Here is a 26,194-nt window from a genome sequence, read left to right as displayed (position 1 = left end):
ATTTTAGCTTTGCTTAAACAGATAAAAACAACATTAATGAACCAACTGAAAGGTTTCCTTCTGAGTAGGTTCTTCACCCTCCAGTACCACAACATAGCAATTTAACTAAGGGGCAATAGGTTAGTTAGAAAAAGTCAAATCAAAGTGACAAAAGGGTTGGGAAAGATTCCGCTCGGTCTTTCATAGAAACAGGGATTTGACTTGAAAGGTTGCCAGTGGAAACCAGAAGCAACATACACAGTGTGAAGCTGCTGACTCTGTGCCAAGTCCTCCCCAGTGTCAACTGAGCGGCCTCTGATTCAGATTGAGTATAATGTTGCAGACCAGGATCTGATTACATCCTGCTTTGAATTGTGAACTTAACTTTATAACAATCACATGAGGCATGAAGAGCAACATTAATTGTATTTTGATCCAGAGGAAAAACAAATGTGTTGCAAACTAACCTCTGTGTTAAGTCTAGTCGAGAACATTTCCCATTTAATGGAAGTCATCTTAGGAATATTTCTCTAAATGTTAGCATTGATTTGTGTCAGTGAAGTGATGGGCGAAGCCCATACAAAAATATAGGCTACTGTATTTGATACTGTATTTTATTTCTCAACTGGCAAAAGAAAATGTATGGAATTCAGAAACAGAAGAAAGCAGTGCTTCCATTGTGCAGCATTTATTAAAACTTAAAACCATATACAACACATATCAATACCCTATAAGTTATAAAAGTTACGTTTTTTGTTAACTCAGTAATTATTCACATAGTTCGTCATTATTTACACTGCTGCAATTAGTAAAAGGAATGTCTCTGTTGTACTTGTGCAGAGAGGTTCATGAATTTCATTTGTAATGTGACAGATATACTCCTTTCAAACAAATCAAATCATTCAAAAATCTTTTCATTTAATTACAACTAACATGAACCTGCTTTAAAGCTGCATTAACTTTGTTTAGCTCTCAGCAGCTGGGCCAGCCCTCTGTCCACAATTCACTGAATGATGATTGGTCAGCTGAAAGCATTGTGGCTGATTGAAGTTACACCATTGGTCATTGCCGTGTTGGAGATTCCCATTGGGCAGTGATGCCAAGGTAAGACAGAGCCAGGCTGAACGAAAACATCAAACAGTGATGCCATAAATATGCTTATTAGTGTGTGAATGCACTCAAATGCTCAAGTGGTCTGGGAGACATGTGGCTTCATTGTTTAACACAAATGCGTCCTGGGCCAAATATGAGCTGACGTTTTCTGACCCACTACAGTTTCACAATCAATCTTAAGTCATTTAACTCTTCTCAGTCCCCATGGTGTCTTTTCCAGCACCATTTAGTGACTCTCCATTGAAAGTAGCAGCACACAGCAATTCACATCAGTTTTTAAGTGCTCGGTTTCACATGTTGAGCATAGATGTTCAGAACATATAGTCTAATAGGTTTGTCTTTTTATTTGGGGATAATCATCAAACCAGCAGACACAGAACAACCTTAGCATTCATTTGAAATCAGATTTTTGTCCACCTGATGAATTTAAGTCAAATATTGCTTCTCAGTTTAGCTGTTTATTTTTCCACTACTTCCTGAGGGAAGTCTGGCTCTTTGGCTGCTAAATGTTCCACTATGCTCACCAGCTGCTCTCTACTGTTGGATGTCAGTCATACATATGAAAGTGAATTTATTACAACTCACTGAAAACAGCTGCTACTGGAAACAAAGCTGATGAAAGAATGAAAACCAAAATAATGAGGTAAAAGAGAAATTTGTGGATTTATCATTTCAAGTTAACCCTTTCACTTGGCCCATCCATAGTTAATATAAAATCTTGATGAATGGGTGACATTTGTCTGTCAATTACACCATGTTTGACATTTACAGATTGTCACACTGTTTATTCACAAAAATGTTATAAAATCAGCCTGTAACAGTAGAATCCATCAATAAGAAAAAAATCATAAAATGTCAGTTTAAAGTCAAATGTGGGAAAAGTTTTGCTGGAAGGGACATCCAGCTGGAGAGCTGACCTTTGCCACAGTGACGCACATGGATGTCTGTGTGAGTGTGTGAGAGTTCAGGGGATGTGTATTGTACTGTGTGTATGTTGTCTGATGGGTGTTAGGATGCAGCTGCATTCTTGTGCAGTGTAAGCAGAAAGTGTGCATGAAGTGTGCATGCTTCAGTGTGCGGCAACTTGGAACACCTGGGTTTGTTTAAGCCCATGTGGCCTTATGTCTTACCCATGCATGCAGGACACAATTCAAAACACCTAGAAAGACAGTAATGCAGGTGGTCACACAACACAGTGTGGCAGGGGTGAGGAAAGGTTATGAAGCTACTCCATCTAAAGAATGGCACAAAAAGATTTGCCTGGTGAACACATGAAAAAGTCCCCTCTCACATGGACCATCAATCTGGGTACAGTGACTGACTCTACTTTACTATTTACTGTACATGAGGTCAGGAGGAGAACAGATGAATCTGCAAGAAAGTAGTCAACCACATATTTAGATTTTGATTGACTTCGGGTCAATACATATACATTACCTATATTCTAGTATGGTGTGTTTCCAGCTTGATTTCTATTTGTGTACAGTTTTACGATAAACACAAACAAGTAAATACAGAAAGAGTATGTAGACACCACTCCATGTAGCCTTAATCAGACTAAATCAAACAATAGTATTTTACAGAATAGTGCGTCTCCAGCTTGGTGGCAACGGTTGGTGTATGTATGTAACAATGTGTCAATGTCCCTGTGCACAAAGGCAACACCATAATGGTTTTCCCATTTTGGCGCGGTGGAGCCTGACTGGCTGGAAGAATGATGAACTGGAAAAGCATGCAGCCAGGTCCCAACATCTGATAGAGAGCCTTCAAAGATGAGTGGAGGGTATAGATCAGTGCAGATGGTTTTAGAATGACGTGTTTAGCAGTCACATGAGTGTAATGTGCTGTGTCCTGGTGAGCCTCACAACCTCCAGTTAAAATATCATGGAATCACACATCCTTCATCTTCTTCGGGACTTGACTCAGGGTGGGCTGCCATCTCTACTGAACTGTTCGGTTTCTCTTTAGTATTGTGATGTCTGCATCTTACTATGTTAAGTGCCTTCAAATAACGTATGTTGTGATTGGCACTAAAAGAATTAAATAGAATTAAATCGATTTCCAGTAAATGATTTTGCATGTTTCTGTTAAATTTGTTGTATGTTATGCACACACACTTGTTGGGATATAATACTATACGTATATCTCTACAGCATGTTGACCGCTAGATACTGGACCACTTTGTGCTCCAGTGTCCAGACTTCCCATTGGCTCGTACTGTATGACGAACAATAGCAAACTGCTGGGAGGAGAGTTAAGTGTCTGAAGGAATTTCTCCAGTGGAGAACAGCTGTTATCCCCAGGTGGTTGGTTGACTTTGTTCTGTGGCTGGGTCCTCAACATGTGTCCATGGCAGACCTTTGGTCAAAGCTGTACACTGGAGCTGTAGTTTAACTGTCTACCTAAATTATTACTTCTAAAACAGGACATAAAAACACATTTAGAAGAAACACAAAAAAAAATATATATATATAAGTAAAACTGTACACACTCATAGCCTAATACACACCATTGTATGTTCTGGAGATGCTTTACTGGCTGAAAAATCCAACCGTTATCTACTCACCACTATGCCAGGGTGGAGTAGTAGATGAAGTGTTTGGGTCCACAAAAAACACGCCCAACACTTGGGCGAGAGTGTGTGCACAGTTCCCGTGTGCCTGTCCATACGTGAACGTGTGTCAAAGGAGATTATCAGAGGACATTTAGGCTAAAAACACAGTGTAAAGGAGTCCAATATGAATGTTGGGGCTTGTACGAGCAGTATGGAGGCATGCTATGTTATGTTTTTATTCCCGTTGTTTTATTACATCTGAAAAAGAGGTCACAATCGTATTGGATTCGGCTGCAACACTGTTCACCTCTCAAAACACTCAAAAGTGTTTTGTGGACTCAAACACTTCGCCGACCCCTCCATCGGCATAGTGGTAAGAAGATAATAAGTAAATTATAATTTTTGGTGAACTATCCCTTTAAGCTGTTGGTGCTTCCACTATAATATGTAAGTTCAACAGAGGTAAAGCCTGCTGTGAACACAAATGTTCCTCAAGTGATTCTAAGAACCCTTAATCCTTTCCTGTCAGATACATTCATACGTTCATACAATCCATAGTCACACTGTACCCTGCTCTACCTTCTTAAAACAACATAAACACAACAGTCTCATCACCTGCATCATCTCATTTAAAGCACGCAAACCACAAGTTAATCGATACCCTTTAGCATTCGCTCTTTCCAGCGTGATACACTTGACCACACAAGTCCATCCTGCACTAAAAGGATTCTTGGTCATGTTAAGCTGTTCATGTTCACCACTGATCACAGCTCACTGTCAGTCCTTCTGCTCTAAACAGCTGCTGTGGTAACATTTTCCTCAGCATTGTTGCCAGTGGCCGCTGTGCCAGTCGGGATCCCATTGACAGGTGTGTGAGGGGTGACTTTTGCCAGTCGGTGCTCCTTGCTGTGGATGCAGCTGCGGGAACACATCTGGCAAGAGGCGCAGGCCAAGTTGCAGCAGGGTAAAAAGCGACAGATGCTGACATGCCACAGGAACCAGCCAGGTGACCAGCAGCACCAGCACAGAACCAAGCCACCAGCCACCACGGCCAGGACGATGTAGAGAATCATCAAAGACAGGGAGGAAGGAGAGTCTGGAGATAAAAGAGGAAAAACATATTTGAATATGTTATAATACTGGAGGGAAAGATGTATCAGAAATTCTTTAGATTCACTGGCTGAAGACCTACACACATTTTCCCACATCAGATTCTCCATTTCTGACATTTTAGGGATTGAACAATTCAGAGGAGACACTGACACCACAAACTGCTAAAGGCAGGTGGTAGATGTCCTCCTTTCCTCATTCTATCAAAATAAAATTAACATAAAAAGTAACTTTCATCCTCAATTGTCATTTTTATTACCACCCAGCATGTTTTCTGGATGGGTCCGATATTGTGACTTATCCTGGCTTTAATAGGTACTGTTACTTAAATATAGAAATGTCAATACCAGGCTGAAAAGTGTCTGTAGGTCTGTATTTACTCTTTCTTTACTGCAGGAAACCACGAGCTTGGCCCTGAGTGCAACAGACATGGTGTGAGGCAGTCTGAGAAACAACCCGTGAAACTCTTAAAGTGTTTTGTGGACTCAAACACATCACCCACCCCTCCATTGGCTCAGTGGTGAGTTTTTTGGTGAACTATGCCTTCATGGCTGAGGAAGCAAAAGTATCTGGAGAAAATCCACAAAGACATGGGGAGGATATACAAAATCCACACAGAAAGACCCTGGCTGAACTGGGATTTGAACCAGAAATGTGTGCTGTGAATGAAAGCCGACAGAGTCTCTAACAGCACTTCAACATTCTGCCAAATACAGCTCTATTTACCTTTTTCACACAGTCAGAAAAAAATGTTAATATCTATTTATTCTTAAATATAGATAGAGATGCACTAGATTTGCGTATCAAATGACTTTAGGGGCCTGTAGGCAAACAAGGGGGGTCATTCAAAATTGTGGTTGCTGTGGACTAACATATTCAGCCATTCTCAGGGGCCCCGTCTCAGATCAGGGCCCCAGGCAATTGCCTCCTTTGCCTACCATGTTGTAATGCCTCTGTGTCTGTGTCACAGTCATTTGAGCTACTCACTGTGGAATATTTGAACCTTATATATTGATGTGCTTGGAGCCCATTACCAAATTGAACCACAGTCAAACTAGTTGTTACTGAATCAGTGTGTTGGTTCACCCAGGCTATGGTTCCTCACTGTGGGCAGACAAGGATCTATTCAAATGTATCTCAGCTAATAAACTGCTGCCACATTGCACAGTGGGCAAATGTGAATCTCCCACTCTCAGTTGAACAGTCTGAACAGAAGAATGGCTGTTTTCTCAGAACAGCCGGGTCTTAAAATCCATCAGAAGCTGACGGCCTGGCCCAGACAGTCTTTGTTTGCACATCTGACGCTGGAATAGAGACAAATAACTCAAAAGGCTGCCCTTTGCTTTGAGAATCCTTCAACACCTATTGGTTTACTAGAATTTAGCTGAAATTAACAACTCAATAGCCACCTCCATCAGCTTTATACCCAGTCATCAGGCTACTTTGCATCCAAATGGGCTTTGAGTTAATCTGCTGACTAACCAACTGACCACTGGACATAAACATTACACAGTGAGTTAATCTTGTCTGGAATGGGAGATTTTCCTGCAAGCTGAATATAATCAAGATTCATTGTAATACTTTGGTCACTCACCTGTTACTGACTCATGGCTGGGAGCACTGTCTGGCATGCCACAGTTCATACGTGTGGGAAGTGGCACTGTGGGTGGATTCCCGAAAGGTGGGGGTGGTGTGGCTATCGGTGGTGGAGGTTCAGGAGGTAATAACTGACCTGCTGGTGAAGGACAGATTAGTGTCAACTATTAAATGGTATGAAAAGTAATCATGACCACAAAAGCTCTTCCTTTTATGGCACTTCAGAATCCCAGAATTTCCTGCTTGATCAGGGGGTAAAGAATGTTGTCTTTAAAAGCCAGCTCATCACAAAGTGCCACCTCATCACCTAACTGACCTTCGCAGCCTGTGGTCAAGTTCTCCTCCAGGTCACTTCCATCCCCACAGTTGTCAATGCCTTTATCATCACACACCAGGCTGAGAGGGACACACTTGCCATTCCTGCAGGTGAAGTAGGGCTCACTGCTGCACTCTGATTGGTTGAAACCTGAGAAGGAAGATGGCAATCAAGGAATCCATGCATAAGAGGAAGGACCTGCATGTGTTCAGATGAGGGCTAGGCAGCAGCACCACAATAATCCTGGTTGGGCTCCACAGAGATGCTTTCCTGCATTGCAATGTTTATCTGTCAATAGCATCTCTCAGAGACCATGCTCTAAACAGTATGAAAACAGCAGAACCATAACAACAAGCCGCTGAGATGACACTTGGAATCACTGACACTAGTATAATGTAACCTTCATAGAAATAAAAAACTCTGAATAAATCTCTTTAAACAGATTTCCCCTTGTTGAATACATAGAGAAACAACAATCAGTCAATCAAATTTAATTTGTATGGCCCCTATTTACAGCTCGAGGGATCTCTATACCAGATTTAACATGTACACAGCATGTACATGCCTCAATTTAAAAACACAAACAATGAAAACTTTCACCATATTGTCCACAGCCTACTGATAACTTTCCTACACTGGGTATAAACCCAGGACATAGACATACACTTTACGGAAATGATGGCAGAATGTCAAAAGGACCCAGTGTGAGAAAACAGAGGATCATCCGCAGGATTCATCGTGAGTGAGTGGGGGCATTGATGATGTTTCTAACACCTGGCAGATGCAAAAAAGTGGTGGTGGATCCTGATCGAAGTGACGGCTGATCATGGACTTTGATTACAACAAGACTGCTTGATATACAATATGCCTACTCACTTACTCTACCATTACTCACAATAACTGCTAAATTCGTTGGTCATTGCTGCTCCCTTCATCTCTAACAGACACTTTCTTGTACAAATACTTTAAACATTGAAACACATTTCCATTACAACTGTTTCTTCTATTCAAGTTGTAAATACTGTTATTTTTCTCCATTACACATGGCATCTATTGCACTTCTGTCCGTCCTGGGAGAGGGATCCTTCACATGTGGCTCTCTGAGGTTTCTGAGGTTATTTGTTTCCCCTGTTAAAAGGATTTTGTAGTAGTTTTTCCTTACTCTTGCTGAGGGTTAATGGCAGAGGATGTCACACCTTGTTAAGTCCCATCAGATAAATTGTGATTTGTTGAATATGGCTAAACAAATAAAATCTGATTGATTGATTGAAAAAAAATTCTGGATGAAAGAGTGGTGCCACACACGTAGAAAGACACAGACAAAGTGGAGTCATGCTGAGGACAAAAAAACTCTCTACAGCAGAATTGATTAACGTTCCGTCCTGCTTCTACCCCTAACCTGAACAACACATTTAAAATCACTTTTTTTTATCTACACTGATCTTATACGTAGCTTTTCAGAGTGACAGAACAGCGTGAACTTTGCAGGCTCATTTTATACCAATTTTTTTTACATTTCAACCTCCACCATGGTATTGGTTCACTTGACACAGAGTCATCGAAACATTTCCAATAATCAATTCTAAAAACAGGAGACTGGAAGGTGGATAGATGGTCAGATGTAGGAGATTGCTGTCCAAAATCCTTTCCTAACTTTAACCAAGTCTGCACTTCACTTACCCAGTCTGAAGGAGGTGAAGTCTCCCACAAAATCAACTCTGGGCTGAGTCCCCCGGGTCACCAGCCTTAGGGTCAGGTAGTTTCCTGTTGACAGCACTGGCCGGGGTGGGCTCTTACCACAAAGAGGTGGCCCGAGGGGAGGAGAACTCCTGTCCCTCCCATCATAAAACTGAACATATGAGCCGGCGTGACACGGGTCCCCCAGGTTTTCACCAGAGGTGGGCTCCAGTCTCGGGTTGAGGGGTACAGGGTCACGAGGAGACTCTGGGAAGAGAGGAGCTGGGCTCACAGGGGCCACTCGCAGCAAACTGTAGACCAGGAAGAAACGGAAGTGGAACTGGACTTTATCTTTAGGAGAGATGGCCTGCATGGTGAGGTGGCAGTCAGTCCCCATGGTTACAAAGTAGTACTTCTTGGATTCCTGATGCGAGTTCACGATCATGCCGTCACCTCGGATCATCTGGCCACAGAAGTCCACCACATTTACTGCCAAGGAAAACACAACTCTCAGAGAAAACAATACATGGAGCAATCCAACAAGGGTTAGGGGATTGGGATTTTTTTATTCTGTTGATTGTGTAAATTAGCTGATAATAAATACAAACTGTTGGTAAATCTAGTTATATTACTGCTGTATGTAGAGGTGATAAATCAGGGGCAGAATGGGATGAGAGGCACGAATCTGACGCCAGTTACTCTTGACTTAGCTCCCTCAGATATACCGACTGAGAATATCCACAAGGCTTCAATGTGTGGACAAAGAGGGCAGCTACATTAAAAATTCCAGTAATGTTATTGAACAAGCTGAGTTATTTGTTGAGTTAGTTGTTTTTTTTCTTTAGTACACATAAATGCAAGGCAATAACATGTACACATCAGTGTATCCTACGTCAGCCGTGTCATCAGTGTTGTTGATAGTTTGAGAAGCCGCTCACTACTCATCCTCAGGCAGGACCAGAACAGATGGGTGGGCAGATCTGGCTTCAGCAGCCCACACCCAGCCACCCAGTGTCCCCTGCCTCTGGGCTGCAGGCCAAATAATGGGAAAATTTACGACCACCCCTGGAGTTTATTAGCTCTGTTACCCTGGGCGACAACTAGATCCTCCTGCACTGACCTCCAGGAATGTCCCAAAGCCTGGGAGCCCCTGTTGGTGGGAAGCAGCTTATCCCCTCTTCACCGCACAAGTAAATACAAAGCCCCAGAGACATTGTTCAAAACATGGAGGACCAGAGGACGCCAAGTCCCCAGTAAACCTGATAATTTGACTCTTTTTAAACACTATGACTGTAAATGGAGTCCATTTCAGGGAGCAAATTCAGAGGGTGAGTGAGAGTCAATGTCCTGAGTGACACACTGCAGTGAGAAATGTCTCTGAGACAGTCGTGCATGGAAAAAGGAAGCAACCTCACTTTCTATCCATGTGTTCTTCTAACACACACAATCACTTTAAACTGAAACTGATCCAGTCTGCAAACAACGTACATGAACAGCACAGAGGATAGCACAGAGGATAGAAGATCAATACACTGATTTACAGCAGGAGAGGGACGTCATCTACAAAAACCACAAACCACAGCATTTGCAATTTCATATCACAATATTGATATATATCATGATAAGTATATTTAGTGAATCATTTAGAAATGTCATATGGACAAATAAATCACTATCTTGCATTTGTCCAGGGAATCCAATACTTCACATTCAAAAATGAAAAGATCTATAAATTCAGTTCCATCAATACAGCTAATTTATTTGCAATATTTCCCACAATGTTTAATGCAAGAGAGCTACTCCAGTAAAAAGTACAGCTCAATATAAACAAACTACAGTGAAGATGAAGGAGCAGCCTGTGGGACCAGACCACTGGCTTTGCACACTCATTTGTTTAAAATCACTGTGTTTTCTATAACCCTGACTTTCTGCAGTAATCCAGACATATTTAGAGATTTTAGATGGTAGAGTAGTCAACATATCATTTCTATGGTCCTTTAAGTTTGGACTACACAGGCAAAAGCAACATCTAAAGAGTCAAGTGTAGAATAAAACACTCACAGGAACAATACTTCAAGAAGAGCTGATGCTACTTTTTGTCATTTGTACTACTACTATACGCTGTACTGTGATACCTTGATAATATCCTAATGTTTGAATATGCACTATAATGTCCAGTGTCAAAAGGGAAAAGGTTCAGATGTAGCCTGCTGGTGTTTGTGAGTGAAGCTGTCAGCGGCAGATTTAGGGGAACACACAGAAACACAAAACAGATCCAGATGGAGAGACAGCAGGCAAACCTTCCAGACTGTCTGAAGCACCTGCACCACTTCTCTCTGCTGCAGACCCACATGCAAACTTTAAAAACGAGCCCAGACAAGCGTGCGCCTGTTTGAGCTCGACTCTGGCAGTGTGGCTGCAGTCTTACCGGTCTCGATGGCCGAGCTGTGGAGAGTCATGAAGCAGAGCAGGAGGAGCAGCCTGGACGCACGCTGCCAACGACTGTCCACCTCCATCATCGCGGTGAACGCATCATCTCCCACCTCAGCTCTGCCGGTCTGCTGCCTCTCCGTCCCGCTGAACCGCCTCCCCCTGTTCACGTGTCCTCTCCTCTCCATGACGACAGCCAGACGTCAAGCCTTCGAAGGATAAAAGAACAAGTTTGCCCGCGGAAACTTCCACAGCTCATTCATATATTTTAAATGACAAACAGTCCATGGTGCAGAGTGAAGTGAGACAATTTTGTGTTCATCCTACCTGGTTTATCTGTAATGGAGATTTTATTGTCAATGTTTTTCATAAAATGAAACAGATTTTGCTTTATTACAGGTCTGAAATTGAACTTGAACATTTAATTGACTTGTGTTATTTTTTCATGCATCGCATATTGGCTATTTTAGCTGTTTTTAAGCAATCGTCACAAAAACCCAAGTTCACAACGTTTCAAAATAAAGCTTAAAGCAATCATTTGGATATGAAGCATTTCAGAAACAACATGAACTGTTGTTGCTAATTAACATAGCAGAAGACATGTTAAACTCTGTCCACAAACTGAGTGCACACTGCCCTGTTCCCACTGACTGATACAATTTAAAGGTCCAGTGTGTAAGATTTAGGTGAAATGGAAATATTGGCAGAAATTTAATGTAGAATAATCCTCATGATGTTTTCACTAGTTTATATTCAAATACTTTATATTTAAATACTTTATATCTACATTGAGGGGGTCCTCTCTACGGAGGCCGCCATGATTTTTACATTAGTCCAGACTGGACAAACTAAACACCTTTTGAGTTTTTATGACAACTGAAGGTTTCCACAGGTTCTTTTTCATGTTTGGGAGGAGAGGGTGAGTTGAGGGGTGTTCAGCTGCAACATGACATTTCATAACTAGATATCACAAAATTCTACACACTGTACCTTTAAATAGACAAACCTATACAAATTCTAATGAAACTGCATCTAACTCATGATTGAAAGTTTGTCTTTTGGCTTAGCAGAACTTATAAATACAGACCACTTAAACTGTAGAAGTCAAATATCATCATCACCACATACACCTCAGCACCACCACAAAATGTTCTGTATCACATTCGTGCACAAAACCAAGCTTTGTGAGAATCTGCTGCCCTCTTGTGGAGAGAAGCGAAGTGCACCTGATACATATAAGAAATGGTTACAAACAATTGACCAAATAATGAATAACATGGTCAAAATTGCAATGTAGCAATTGGTGAGGTTACTTTTAATGCCAAGTAAGTGATAGTAAGTGATATACATTAACATATATAGGTGTAAAAAAATAACCTTGGGAACTCACTACAACTAGTGAGGATGTGTCTCAGGGTAGTTAACTATTTAAAACACCCTGGTGCAATCTCAGTTATTTGCTTTTCTCCCTCTCCTCTTCTAGAATGGCACTTTTCTCCCCCAACAATAAGATGAAATATTTAGAGTGTACCTGCCCAAGGACTGCAGATGGAAATTAGCTGATAGCTAAATCTAGGATAAATAATCTCTTCTAGTTTTAAGATTAAGATTTTTGTGCATTGTCCTTGTTTGATTACAAAAAAATGTACCATCCACCCCTGGCTACTGTGTCATATGTGCTCAATCTCTGAGTGATACGTATCTCATCATTCGTGTGATGTCATGCAGAGGTTCTACTTAAGAAAAGCCTCTGCCCCTATAGAGTAGTGTAGTTATTTATAGTTAGTAACTCGCCCAGTTTGAAGCTTTTTAATGTTTTTTTTTAATCTTAGAAAAGGTCCGTTTTAAAACACAATACAAATCAAAGATAAAGAACATTCAAAAGATACAGATCAGTTAAAAACAAAACCAGAGTCAAAGGGATATTTACAACATATAAACAGAACAATGATTAGTTCTGGGGCTACACAAGAGGTAGACCATGTGTACATCATACTTGCTTTCACTAGTGCTGTCAGACAGGGAACTGATTGTTGTGGAATATGTTGCTGAAAAAACCCATCACACTCAACACAGAAAGGAAACTGAGACTATGAAAAGACCTAAAATGAACAGTTTACAGCAGGATTCTAAAAGGTTTGACTCAACAAAACAATGTGTCACTTGTGTTTTCTCTTGGTAGTGCTGTTCACTGTGACTGACAGTTTGTCAATTAGCTAATGTGACCTTTGTCAAATATTTCCCACGCGTCTCACACTGTGCACGTTCCTGTACAGGTGGACGGCAGTTTCTCTACCTGCACAGAACAGAGGGAAGGAGCCACTTAATGATTCAATATTTGCTACACTATGTTGGTGACGGCATGATACATAATGCCTCTTGGGTTGAGATTGTTGAAAGGCATTCTGGAAAAGTAAAGGAGAAGAGGCTGGTTGGTATATTTAGACTTAGTGGTAAAATGTCACCAACAACTGGAGAACTGTTGTGGACATTAATTTCTGACAACATTTTTTCTTTGTCCAAAAAAAGCTTCATCTGTCAATTAAACCTGACTTTTAATTATGTTTTATCCTTTCGTCTCTTTACCAGTATCGTTATTAGTTCATCCAGGGATGTGGAATTTCCCCTGTCCAGTATATTTCACCACGCATTACTGTCATGTTTGCGGTGCATAATCATAAGCCTATTTGAAATGTAGCAGAAGGTGTTTAATGTCGGCTCTGTCTAAGGTTTATCTGCAAAAACAAGTGATTTATCAAATATGAAAACTGCAATACAGAAAAAATTATACTAAAATTGGAAATAGTAGTAGATGATGAAATACTAGTGAAATAATCATTATCACTGCATGTCATTTGTAATCTGGGTGAATATCAATGCATTATCTCAAAGTCGAATCTGTGCTACGTTAATTACGAATCTGTTAAATATCATCCTATCATTACACAATCACCCACACAATTCTGCAGTGGCACACCAGTTTTAAAGGAGGCCAGTCCAAGGTCAAGGTCAAAAGGCCAAACAAGCAATCAAGCACCTAAAGCACAAAGAGTAGTGCCTTACTAATGTGTTTCTATATTTGTCTGATAAAATAGGCCATGTTCACTGTAGCATTCAGCATTTCAGGATAACATGTTTGTCAAATCAGACAATCAGTTATTGTTACAAATCTCAAAGAACAAAAAAAAAACAAATTTCACAAAAACAAAAGACATTAACAGATGTGTCAGTTCAGGTGTTTAAATGTAAATAGAAAACCACAAATGTGTCTGTTCCTCCAGCAATTTCAGTCAGAGAATAATTCATAGTCCTTATTTGCTTAGAGTTTTGTAAATTAAGATTTTTAAAACAAAAAAACAACTCAGTCTCACATGAAAAATATTTGGAAGAAGTGCTCACAGGGCGATGGAAGCTGCGAGGAGAGGTCAGTGTCGGCCATAACTGCAGACTAGTGAGTTCAACTCGCAAAACCAAACTAATCGCTCATATTACATGTGGTTCCAGACAACAGGAGCGAACTTACACTGCTGACGCTGTCTCCTCATGTGAGGCTGAGCCAGCTAGTTCACTGTCTCTAGAGGCAGGGAGCATGGACAGGCTTGTGAAACTAAGGCTTAAGAGCTGAAGAAGTGTAGTTATTACTTTTATGTGTTGCTTATTAAAGGCGTTAAAGTTAGGGTAGTAGCTGAAGAGAAGCTGGGGGAACACGAGGCAGTAACTTGACACTGCTATGCAAAAAAACCCGTCTTTAAAATATCAAACAATAAGTATTCTAACAGTTTCATTTCAAACATAAATCATGAAATAACATTTCATGATGAGTTTACATTTTTTTTGTCAATTATTTAACAAATGTTTGGTTATTCATAGGGTTGATCATTTCTGTATATAAAATATGAATTACTCTGGGGTTCCATAAAGAGTGCGTTGTGGGTCAGTTGCATCAGAAATACTGAAAATCAAAATTATAGGTTCACTAATTTTGGATTTTTTTTTTTTTTTTTACCAAACTGGCAGTACAGCATAATCTGTTTTATTTAACTTGTAATACTGGGTAGAGCTGTGATGTTAATTTATAGAGGTAAGAAAAAATTAAGTGAACCCCATTTATTTATGCACAATCGAACTGCAATAATAACACTCAAATCATTGTACTGTTCTTATCCATAGTGAAACCCTCATTCAGTGTTGGGAGATGATTTCCTGAATTAAGATCAAATTTAAAAAGCCCCAATTGTTCCAAATTAGGAACATTCAAAATAAAAACATGAAAAAAAATGTCTCCTCCCACATGACCACAGCACCAGCAGTAGCAGGTGAATATATAGCACCGCAGGAAACGGCAACATGGGCATGTAGGAGATTTTTTTTTACAAACTACACATTGACATGTCAGTGTGCTTCAACCATCTCTAGAGGTAGCGGGGGCCTCTGGCACTGTTATATTTGGATGTCAGATGCTGAGATGTTTGGGAATCCCTGGGTTAGGACTACTGAAACACCCTTTAACATTCTCAGTTCCCCATTCTCACAAAGAGTCTGTTGACGGGAACAGTGCCTCTGTGGTGTTTAATGGATGTATTCATTAATCTATGTTTATTCCCCTGTTTTGTGAAAGTTTTTCCTTACTCTTGTTGACGGTTAAGGACAGAGGATGTTCCTTGTTAAACACTATGATACAAATTGTGATTTTTTTAATATAGGCTATAAAAATATAATTTGATTGATTGATTGAAAACTTGTTCTACTCATGTGATCAGATCACATGTTTTGAGCAATTCAATGGGCCCAGTGTTATGTGTTGTTAGAGGCTGGATCCTCACTGCAAACCTGCTTAAGGAAAATGAGCTGTTGTGAATCTGTGTGGAAGTAAAAAAACGAACAAAATCAAAATAAATGGCAGTAAGTAAGGCTCGAGAAATATATTGCTCTGCTGAAAAATGAAGTGGACACTGAACATTAACTGAACACTATGCATCAAGCTCTCAGTGCCACCCGATCAATAGTGTACTATTACAATCATCAGTAATATGGCTGCCTTGCTACCTATTTTGGTACAGTAAATGTTCTGCTGTTTCTACGCTAATAGAAATCCAATGGAATATTTGGATGTTTAGTTCATTATATATATATGAATGAAAATACATAGAAAGACCTACAGTACTCCCTCATTTTGTTGTGGATGTTATTAAGAACAACCACAACATCAGGAGGTGAATCTTTAAATCAAAGAATGAAAATGCTAAAACTAAGATGGCTTGTTATAGTTGACCCTGAGCTTCAGTTCTTGTCATGGCCATACCAAGGCAGAGAAACTCTGTGCCTTCAAGGGAGTGTACTGTCTGAGGAGAGTAGTGAATTATGATCTATCTATTATCAAAGGGATCCTTAGGGGGATTGGGGGGGGCTGGTGGTAGTGTCTGCTATGAGAAATAGCCTTTTACTCTCCTTGAACAAGATTTATTCTCACAGGGGTGCCTTTTTAAAACACTGCAGTCTTCATTCCAGTGCATCCCGTTTATGGTGGAAGACTGTGGTTGATCTAATGAATCCCATTGATGATATGATTGTGTTCCTGTTCCTGGTTATGTAGGGTGAGATTCATGTCCTCCTCACGCAGCCGAGCGTTCTTCCTGATCTCCTCCAGGGAGTAGTCCTGCACCAGGCTGCCGTTCTCAAAAACAGTCACCAGCAGGTCCTGGGAAACAGAGAAATCATCATCACGTGCAGGAGAAGGAATTAAACCTGTTCAAACTGAGCGACTGGATCTCCAGCTACTTTATCTTGTGAAACGTTGAGTTCAAAATATGTCCACAGTCAGTTGTGCAATGTAACCAGTGGCTGTCATGACTTGAGTCACTTTGATTATTTTTTAATTTGTCTCTTGTGTTGGATTTGTCTCTTGTGTGTGTATAGCTTCTTTCAGACATGCACTGAACCCCAGAGATAGTCTGCAGTTTCTCTGGAAGAGGTGCATGTGTCTCTGCTTGGCTCCCTAGCATAAAGTCAGTAGAAACTCCGGAGGAGTCGATGTGAGAACACACCATAAGATCCAACACAGGATGGGTGACGATTAACATATGTCTCAGGGTATGTGGGTCGATTGAAGAAAAATAAAAAATTGTTGGTTAGTTATTCAGTTCGTGCCATCGACTAAAGCACTGAAAACCATATGTTATCTAAATGGTCACAAGTTCATCAACCTTTGAGCAAAACAAAAAACAGCTTATTATGTAATTGTAGTTTTTATCTATCAACCAAACTACTTTCTTTCTAAAATTCATTGGATAAACACAGTGAAATGCTGGGACTAACCTCCTCAGGTTTGCCTGCTCCTCTCTCTATCGTCTCTAAGAAGCCATTAGAGTTTCTCCGTAGTGATAACCGACCCCTCTTTGAGCCCTTGGATGGGTCGGTCACCGGCTGCTTGTACACGTCCATCTGGGGGGAGAGACATATATCTAGTTTCAAGACGACTAATGGAAATCATACTCATGAGCAAATTGAAAGCCAAATCTATGAGGATTCCAGTACGTGTACCCACGAGACAAGAAAACACAGTAACAGCTGAATCAGACTGCAGTTCTGCAAACTCAGTAAGTCTCACATCTGCGCCAGATAATGACCACTGTAATTTAAATGGTAAAATGGATTGTATTTATATAGTGCTTTATAATTTAAGAAGATACTGCGCCTTCATTTGAATTATTATTGAGCTATTTTTTGACACGTGACAAGGGAAGTCCTCAGCAGGAAAGAGTCCAAATCCAAATTGATTGATCGGTTAGATGATGTTGTACTACAGGTTCGGCAAACAGCCAGTAACAGTCAACAACTGTCTCTGGATCCTCCTTCTGCCTTCAGGTTAAACCGTGGATTTCTTTATACCTGTCTGATCACACTGCCCATTTTGTTTGTCCTGAGGATTTCTGTAATATGTCTTCGTCAAGTCGTCGTCTCTGCCTCCAAAGTCCGCAATAGTCCCTCTGGTAAATTACATGTTATCGTAACCAGCAGGAACAATGGTTCCAACTATAAATACAAGACTCAAGACAGACGGCAAATTGCAGACCTTTATCATTGAAGGGTTTTTGATTATTTGACCAGGCGAGTGTTTTATCTGTATTCAATCAACATTAGCCAGTAAATGAAGAGTGAGTGTATCTTGAGCAATTCAGTCACAGTATCAAGACTTTTAAAACCCTTCCACTTACCCCCATGCCATTAGTCTCCACAAAGCTGCACTTGAAGGCACAGTTGAGTGTATCTCTGTTGAGTTTCTGAAGCAAAGCACTGCCACATCCAAAGAAGACGTTCTCAGCACTCCAGCCCTCATCACTCAGCTTCTGAAGGATCTTCAGAAAACACAAAAATTACAGCTTCAAACACAAGCAGGATTTCTCTCATCTGGAAGGGAAGTGAAAAAATTCATCATTGTAAAATGTATTTATCAGAACGTTAGTCGAGATTAAATGTGCATGATGTTGCAATAATAAATTGGAAATCAATTTTCCGATTGATAACAACGGAGCTTATTGATAATAAATGATTTGATAGGTTTATACCTGGAGCTAATATGAATGAAGTCATAGCTCCACAGCTTTAAAACCAGTCAGCTTCAGAGAATTGTCCTTGACATTTCATTGCCCACGTGTTTACTATAATAGAGTATTTAAAGGTACCACTTGATTTTCAAATAAGTGGTTTCCATAACTGGGTACATGTGATTTTTTGACTGCTTGTTTCTTGGTGGTCTCTACTAAAAAGCTGTGGTTACCAGTGAATCATAACTAACCAACAATGAGAGATAAGATAAAACTAGTACAACAAACCAACTTTTTCTTACCTCATCCACTGATTGGAGGTCAATGCCGTCTCCCTGAATAATTCGCAGGTAAGAAGGCAGCACCTTGTATCCAACCGAGTTCAGAGAGCAGCCAAAACACTCTTCTAAAATCTTGATGACCTATGAAGCAAACAACACATTTGACTGATTATATTTTGAACTTTGATTTGAAGTATAGCTACGAGCTGCTTGTTAACTTGGTGCAGTCTGAACAACACATAAATCTCTGCATTTCATAAATATAAGACACACCCTTGCTCATTGTTAGTGTCAAACATATTGTGATAACTATCAATAACATAAATTATATCTCTAATAAAAACATCAGATGATGTGATAACGATACTGAAAAAAGATATTTCTCAACTTGTATCTATAATCAGTTGTATCACTTCACTATTCATATTGTGAATACATGAGTGTGAACTAATAAACAGTGTGTGTTGTTATAGTACAGTTGTGACTGTGAACTGTTAGTTAAACATTTGCTTTGGTTGTCCAACGCTGACTCATCAGGCCTGTTCTTTACCTCAATAAGGGTCTCTGCAGGATCTCCAGAGTCCGGCCGGATGACCAGACAGGAGTCCTGGCTGCGCTCCATCACTCGCTCCTTCAGTTTATCTCCCCAGATGTGTTTACAGGCGTTAAAGATGTCGTAGCTGTCACTGACCACTGAGACTGGTCCAGAGGAGAACTGGTCCAGGACTCGCTCAAATGCCTCCTTCTCCCTGCTCCTCCCCCAAGAGATGATGGTGCTGGATAACAGAGAGGAAGTAATTAACAGTCTCATGGTGCTGGAGATCTTACAACTTGTTCTAATATCTGAACATACAACCGCTGATTGTGTTACAGTTTTTATGTGAGAGAGAGTGTCTGTGTGTTGTCCAGGTATTATACTAAATGTGGGGGGGGGTGTGGGTATGTGTTCTACCTGTGCTCTGCTGCTGGAATGGAGAAGCCAGCCATGGGGCAGCCATAATATCTCTGAGCCATCAGCAGTCCAGCCACTGTGTCTGTGCTGCAGAAATTAACCAGGTGAGCTGCTCCACCTAATGCTGCAGACTGGGGTGTACAGGTGGGAATAATAAATCACTCTGCAGTTTCAAATAGTGTCTTTTAAAATCAGGCGGTGTTAAAGAGTTACAGCACGACCCCCTGCAGCAGGGTAATTACATCCTGTATAATACATATATTTCTATTTTTGCAGTGAGCTTTATGCAGGTAGTTAAACACTATAGACGAGAGCTGCAGCTTAACCCTAATCCATGATGTTCCTACAACAGATAAGATGAAAAATACTGACAGTTGGGTGTAAAAAAGTGACACATTTGTCTCAGTGCTGATTTTTCACCAAATAAATACAAGGAACCAAAATCTTCCTGACCTCCTGTGAGGAGACGCCTCTGTAGCCAAAGTCATGCAGCTTCAGGTCCAGGCCCTCAAGGCTTCCTGAGGTTGCCTTCAGGTGCTTAGCCAGGATCTTCTTAAACTCCCTGGATATGGTGGCAACTGTGATGGGATACCACATCTGCACCAGCATGGTCTACAGTGCACAAGAGGGAGGGTTGGATGAGAAAAAGAGAAGCTAGAATTACTGCCCCGTGGTTGTATGCTTCCACTGAACCTTGGCAGTTACAGTTTTAAGCTGTAACTGTACCTTTTTGTACAGGATGGCATTTAACTGCACTACTAAAATGTTGGACTTTCTAAAAACCATTTAGATATGTCTTTTTTCTCTCTTATATATTTACTATTGCTATTTAATACAGAAAAGATAATGTAATTACTCAATTCCATAATGGAATTATTGATAGAGGACTCCAATTGAAAAACTAATCAATATCAATAGTTTGAGTCCAAGTAACAACTGATGAATTTTTTTTAATTCCCTCAAAGGGTTCTTGAGATATGGGATCCACGAGAACAAAAATGTGTTTTCTAGGGTCACAGTGACCTTGACCTTTGACCGACCAAATCAAATCAGGTAATCCACGAGTCTGAGTGAATGTTTGTGCCAAATTTGAGAGGTTCTCTCAAGGCATTCTTTAGATGACACACAATTTATGATGTCACAACAACCTTTGAACACAAAAATATAAATATACTCATCTTTGAGTCCATCGAAAGTTTGTACCACATTTTAAGAAACCCTCTCTAGGTATTCTTGAGATATTGTGTTCACAAGAGTGGGACCAACAGACGGATTATACCTCTGGCCAAAAAAAACAACAGCCAGTCATATCGAGTGATCAGTTGGTAAGAAATCAGATATATAAGAAGGAGGGAGGGGCCAGATTTTGATAAGAGAGTGTTGAGATTACATGACAAGTATGATGGCGTATGGGACTGATGCTCCTGACCCAGTACAAATTGATCCCAATTTAATTAAAAATATAGAAAATTTCTATGCGACAGTAGATTAACTAGCATCTTTGCTTATGTTAGGCCCTTGCCTGAGTAAAAGGAGCTCCTCAGCTCATTATGTGGATGCATGAAGACATAAAAAAACTTGTCACCCAATGTGTGGTAGACAGGCACACACAACTGATCTTACTGCCAATGGATTCTGTCTTTTTTGTTCTTTGCCTGTGACATCGTCATTTACAGCCCATGAAGTACAAAGCAATATTACTTTCCACCAATCAGGTCATTCAGGATTCATCACATCTGATTAATCAGACTAGTGATGGATAAAAACATGTTGCAATGTTTGAAGCCTCATTTCTTCACATGGGAAATGGACAACTTCATACTGTTGCTCTTTGTATACAGTTGACGAGTGGCTAGAATGGGTTAGTGGACTTAAAAAGTCCAGAACTTGTGTCTCCAAAGTAGAGATAAGCTGCTTACTTGTTTTTAACTCCTGGTTTAGAATGAAACTTATAACAAAGCTCTCTCTCTCTCTCTCATTCAATAAACCCTACAGCTCATTCCCAGTTTACCTCTATGTAGTTAGTGAGCCAGTAGAAGTTGGGATCGGTGTTTTCCACAGTGAAGAGCACGTTGCCTCTCGGTATAATCCTGCCTTCAGGGACAGCTTTTATCCGGATAGGAAGGCGGCCATTATGTTTCTGACAAAGTAACAAGCACATTTAGTTCAAGTTACTTTCTGTAGGTGTGATGATTGATGCCCCTCTATCTTAATCTGTCTGGACAGAGTGACAGTTGAAAATCATTTTGTGCACCTCAAGGACTTTCCTCCAGCCCTCTTCATCAAACACAGCTTGTTTGAAGTGCATCTGGTAGAAGACCTTGGCTTCCTGGATCTTCTCCTCTGTGACAACAGGGCCTGTAGAGAGCAGTCTAAGTTACTACCTCAGTCACATGCAGAACATACATAGAGGAAGATTGATTCATCAGTAGTCACTTTAAATCAAACTGTATCGGAGTAGTTCATATTCTGTCTCTTTACAAATGGTGCTGGAGTTACCAAACAATTCTAGATAACATGTTGAAGGAGTAGCCTTATCAAACTACAGTGAACATGTGGTTACCATCAAATTCTACTGTTGCACCTCATGGTAAATCATGAGAGGGTGTATTTTTACATTCATATTTCAATACTTATAACATCACAGTATGATTTTATTCATGCATTAGGTTTATTTAATGATACATGAGACATTTCTTCTGTATGTTAACAGGAATGCTGCCTCATAGCAATGTTCTTCCAAGGCACTCCTTTGAATAATATTCTTTATAGTCTGTCTCAACGGATATAAGCTGTGTATATCAGCCCGAGTCAGGCTCCGATATCTACCTGTTTCCATTTCCAAAATCTCCTTTGCTACAGGTAGCTATAGCACTCTGCCAATGCAGTTCTTACATCAGAGGAAAGGGGCTGAATGTACCTGTCAAATACTTCTTCAGTAGATACTGAAGGCCGAAGAACACCACCTCACTGAACTGGGAACCCTTCTTGCGTCTGCATTCAAAGTAGGAATAGATCTTGTTGATGTTTGGAGGATACTGTTTGTAGTGTGTGATCTGGAAGAAACAAACAGAAGTCAAGCACAAGCAAAAAACCCCCAAAACAGATTGACTGAGTAAACCACAGCAATGTAATTCCAATAATCGCCCACAGTATCTGTAGTGTTCATTGAACACTTCTTAATCTCACCATGCCACACAGATTTATATTGTGAAACAGCATGAAATAAAACCACAGTAAGTCCACTGGGGATAAGCTGTAAAGTGAAGGATTGTCCTTGTATGTGATGCTTGCCTACAGTAAGCATGTTTTCTGGATTCAAGTGGGAAGGAATAATGACAGCTTAAAGTACAAGACTCTCTTTGTGCTCCTTCAGCACTAATTGAATAATCAACAGCATCCACCAGTCACTGGAAGAAATAACTCCAAGGAGCATGGACTCTGGATTCTTCTGCCTCATTCTGCAACCAGTTTGAGTTTTCTCTCCTCTCCTCCCTCTTTCCCCTCGGGAAAACATAATCCAAAACACAGAAGATCCAAAACATGGAGAACTCAAGCACAGGCTCTATCTTTACTAGAAGCAACTTTAATAGTAGTCCTGTTTCGACATTACGTTATCTATGGGCTTACTGTGTAAGTGAGTGGCTGTGGCTCAGGAGGTAAAGAGGGTTGTCCACTATCCAAATGATTGATGATTCTGTAGTGTCCTTGGGCAAGAACTCCACAATGCTGTGCTGACAGTGTATGAATGGTGTGGGATAGAAAAAAGAGCTCCTGTGCTGCATATAGTAACACTGTATTAATATGTAAGTGAATGGGTGAATGTTCCCTGTACTGTACAAAGTGATTTTTTTAACATTTAAGGTGGGGTAGTGGGGGTAGGACTCAGCACGTGCCACAGAAAAAGAAAGACAATAAAGCTCACTTTGTTCTCAGCTGTGCTGTGGGTGCATATTGGATATAATTGTTAATTATCACACAAGTTATGCAACTGAGAATCTCAACAGGAAACAAAAGACAAAGCCACAATCACATGGATTGGCCCGGGATCAAGTGAAAAGGCATGCAGTCATGCAGGCGGGCCACATCGTAATCGGCATCATCACTGCTGTAAGGATCTAATTATGCAAGGGAGAGATAATGCACTCGGGGTTTGGAGACTACAGAAGTCTGATCTGTTCAATACTTGTTGATTTAGATTTATTTATTATAGTCAAAATGTTAATGGTATTTTTATTTTACGTCTAACAATTATGTATGATGATAACAAAGTTAAGACACGTGTTGGTGACTGTTTTTGCTGTGTTTTTCACTGTTCAATGGTTTTACAGTAAAAACTTTTCCATTTGTGGAACAGTGTCTCTAAAATGGAATTACCAATAAAAACAGACAAAAGATATATTATGTGTGTTTTATAAAATGAAAAATGAGTGTAAAAAGAATCTCCCCTTGTGGGATCAATAAAGGAAGTTTAAGTTTTAAGTTTAAACCTGGTATAAACCTGTGCTCCTCACAACAGACCAAATCATGCTTTATTATGGTATTTTGATGACCGGCCCACTGCATGAATCATCTTGGCTGTGCTGCTGCTATGGACTTTTTTGCCGGGGTCACCGGAGCTAATATAAAGGCCAGTTGGTCACCGTGCAGACCTCTGCCATCTGAATGCAGTGCAGACCTTTCAGTGACATCTGACATTTAACCGACACAGCACTGACTCACAGCTGGATTTAGCTTTCAAAATGTCATCAAACACTGAATCAACTTTCGGTTTCATTACCATGAAGGGTGGAGTTTTGCTTTACACAAACCAAGATATTGACAGTGAGGAGTCATGGGACTCCTGTGAGGTCCTGGTCTTCAACAGTCTTCAGTAAAAAAAACAAATATGTAACACTGTCACACCATTCCCTTGAGATTAGCACTTTGACACAAACTAATACTGACTGTTGTTTCACTTTCAACAGTATTCTAATGTCAATGAAGAGTCTCAAAGAAGACTCAACACCACAAAACGCCCCTGTTTGTTAAAAGCAGACATGAAGGGCAGGGCACGCAGTGGACATGAATGAGCCTGTGGTTATAAGAGCTTGAGCGTCTGCTTACAAGAATATGAGCACAGAGCTTCAGGCAGTACTGTACATTTACAATGTCTTCTGTAAGTTTGCTGACCACATGTCCGGACCCTGTCATTGTTTGTATTTTAATATACGAGTGTGGGCCCTGTGGGGATGAAGACACTGCTATGTGTAAAGCTCTCAGCGTGTTACTGAACACACACACTTACTAAATGTGTTTCCACCCAGTAGAGGAGGACTGGGTTTGTCTGGTGAAAACGAAACTCAGGCAAACCCTGACTTGATCATCTCGTGGTCAGTCATTTCTTCTCAGCGCTGTTTCAGTGAAAGCAGCAGCGTGCACTTCATTCACTGTATATTACAGCCGTCCTCTATAACAATGATGTCGGTTGTCCAAACTGTAACAGGTAACATTGTGGGTTTTTGCGCTGTGACACGCAGAGACTGCATTAGATACGAGTGTAAACAGCATGTACACACCGGGATCATATGGACAATGAATCGGATTGTAACTAAGTCATGACTCGCAGAGGGAGCGATGAAGACCTGTGCTGGAAGTTGTCCAGAGTGTGGATACGTGCGTAGAGATAAATGTGTCGGATAGCAAACGCAGCTCAATGCCGGGGCAGAGGCCAGCAGCAGGAAGAGCGGCTCCACTCACCTTGTAGGAATCCGTCGCAAGCAAGAAATTAAAATCCTGCGCTGCCATTGTTGTTGTTGGATGAATGAATGAGCGTGAAAGAAACCGAACGCCTCGTAGCGAGTTAACCAGAGACACCCGGGATCCAGAGCATGTGTGTGGGGGGTTAGCTGGATGTTAGCTGGGCTAAGGAGCTCCGGCGGCGGGAGGATACGCGTTCAGCGGCACGGCGTTGTGGTGGTTTAAAGCCCCGGGTTTTCACGGCGGAGGCAGATCGTGCTGCGGGAGCTGGAGAGGCAGAGAGCGGTGTGTGCGTGGAGAGGGGGTTGTTACAGAGGGGCGGGGTTCACAACGCATGGTCACGCCCACGTCCCCCCCCCCCATCGACGCTTTCGTGTCCTGACGTCATGCTGCGTTCAAGTGCATTAAGGACTTTTTATTAGCTTGTTCTCAGTTGTATGCTCTGATTTAGTCTTTCATTCTATGTTTAAATGGGTGTCTCCAGCTTTCAATTCGAATTGATTGTTTGTTTAAGAAGATATGGAATGTGTAAATGACCCTGGCTGTGGCTGAGGGGTAGAGCGGTTGTCCTCCAACCAGAAGGTCGGAATCCCCAGTCTTCCCATCTGCATGCCAAAGTGTCCTTGGGCAAGATACTGAACCCCAAACTGCCCAATAGAAAAACAAATAAGTGCTAGCTATAGAAGCACTGTATGTGTGAATGGGTGAACTACAAACTGTAGTGTAAAGTGCTTTGAGTGGTCATCAAGACTAGAAAAGCGCTATATAAATACAACCATTTACCCTGTACTGTTATTTGTTATATTTGTAATATACCGACAATGCCAGAAAGCCCCTCCGTTCCAGACGTACGCATGCGCCACCATTGTCACATACTCACATGCAAAAAAACCAGAAGAATCG

The 26,194-nt window shown here is 40.9% G+C and overlaps 2 protein-coding genes across 3 annotated transcripts; both read right to left on the bottom strand.

Moving 5' to 3' along the window:
* Nucleotides 1-651: 651 nt before the first annotated feature.
* Nucleotides 652-10,978, bottom strand: ldlrad2 (low density lipoprotein receptor class A domain containing 2). Of its 2 annotated transcripts, none has more exons than XM_020104263.2 (5): nucleotides 10,774-10,978; nucleotides 8,349-8,834; nucleotides 6,669-6,818; nucleotides 6,351-6,491; nucleotides 652-4,742 (listed from the first exon to the last, which is right to left on the bottom strand). In XM_020104263.2, exons 1-5 carry the CDS (start codon nucleotides 10,961-10,963, stop codon nucleotides 4,438-4,440), a joined length of 1,272 nt encoding a protein of 423 aa, XP_019959822.2. In that variant the 5' UTR covers nucleotides 10,964-10,978; the 3' UTR covers nucleotides 652-4,437. The 2 variants fall into 2 exon arrangements, with proteins under 2 accessions (XP_019959822.2, XP_019959823.2); XM_020104264.2 differs by having other exon boundaries at nucleotides 6,351-6,488.
* A 1,595-nt stretch (nucleotides 10,979-12,573) lies between these two features.
* On the bottom strand, nucleotides 12,574-25,596 carry nampt2 (nicotinamide phosphoribosyltransferase 2). The gene is made up of 11 exons (XM_020104322.2): nucleotides 25,292-25,596; nucleotides 22,473-22,608; nucleotides 21,807-21,910; nucleotides 21,564-21,692; nucleotides 20,006-20,164; nucleotides 19,553-19,683; nucleotides 19,151-19,376; nucleotides 18,622-18,741; nucleotides 17,990-18,130; nucleotides 17,091-17,216; nucleotides 12,574-16,473 (listed from the first exon to the last, which is right to left on the bottom strand). Exons 1-11 carry the CDS (start codon nucleotides 25,337-25,339, stop codon nucleotides 16,318-16,320), a joined length of 1,476 nt encoding a protein of 491 aa, XP_019959881.1. The 5' UTR covers nucleotides 25,340-25,596; the 3' UTR covers nucleotides 12,574-16,317.
* Nucleotides 25,597-26,194: the final 598 nt, after the last annotated feature.

Source organism: Paralichthys olivaceus, chromosome 2 (genome assembly GCF_024713975.1).
Source record: "Paralichthys olivaceus isolate ysfri-2021 chromosome 2, ASM2471397v2, whole genome shotgun sequence".
NCBI classification, from domain to species: domain Eukaryota; kingdom Metazoa; phylum Chordata; class Actinopteri; order Pleuronectiformes; family Paralichthyidae; genus Paralichthys; species Paralichthys olivaceus.
The sequence above is the reverse complement of the archived record's forward strand: the minus strand, read 5'-3'. Positions and strand labels throughout refer to the sequence as shown.

Coding starts and splice junctions, on each gene's coding strand:
- ldlrad2 (XM_020104263.2), bottom strand. CDS start 10,963: ATGGAGAGGAGAGGACACGTGAACAGGGGGAGGCGGTTCAGCGGGACG. Junction 8,835..10,773: donor CAGCTCGGCCATCGAGACCG/GTAAGACTGCAG, acceptor TTTCCTTGGCAG/TAAATGTGGTGGACTTCTGT. Junction 6,819..8,348: donor CTTCACCTCCTTCAGACTGG/GTAAGTGAAGTG, acceptor CTTCCTTCTCAG/GTTTCAACCAATCAGAGTGC.
- nampt2 (XM_020104322.2), bottom strand. CDS start 25,339: ATGGCAGCGCAGGATTTTAATTTCTTGCTTGCGACGGATTCCTACAAG. Junction 20,165..21,563: donor GGCTCACTAACTACATAGAG/GTAAACTGGGAA, acceptor TGTGCACTGTAG/ACCATGCTGGTGCAGATGTG. Junction 19,377..19,552: donor ATTCCAGCAGCAGAGCACAG/GTAGAACACATA, acceptor TCTGTTATCCAG/CACCATCATCTCTTGGGGGA.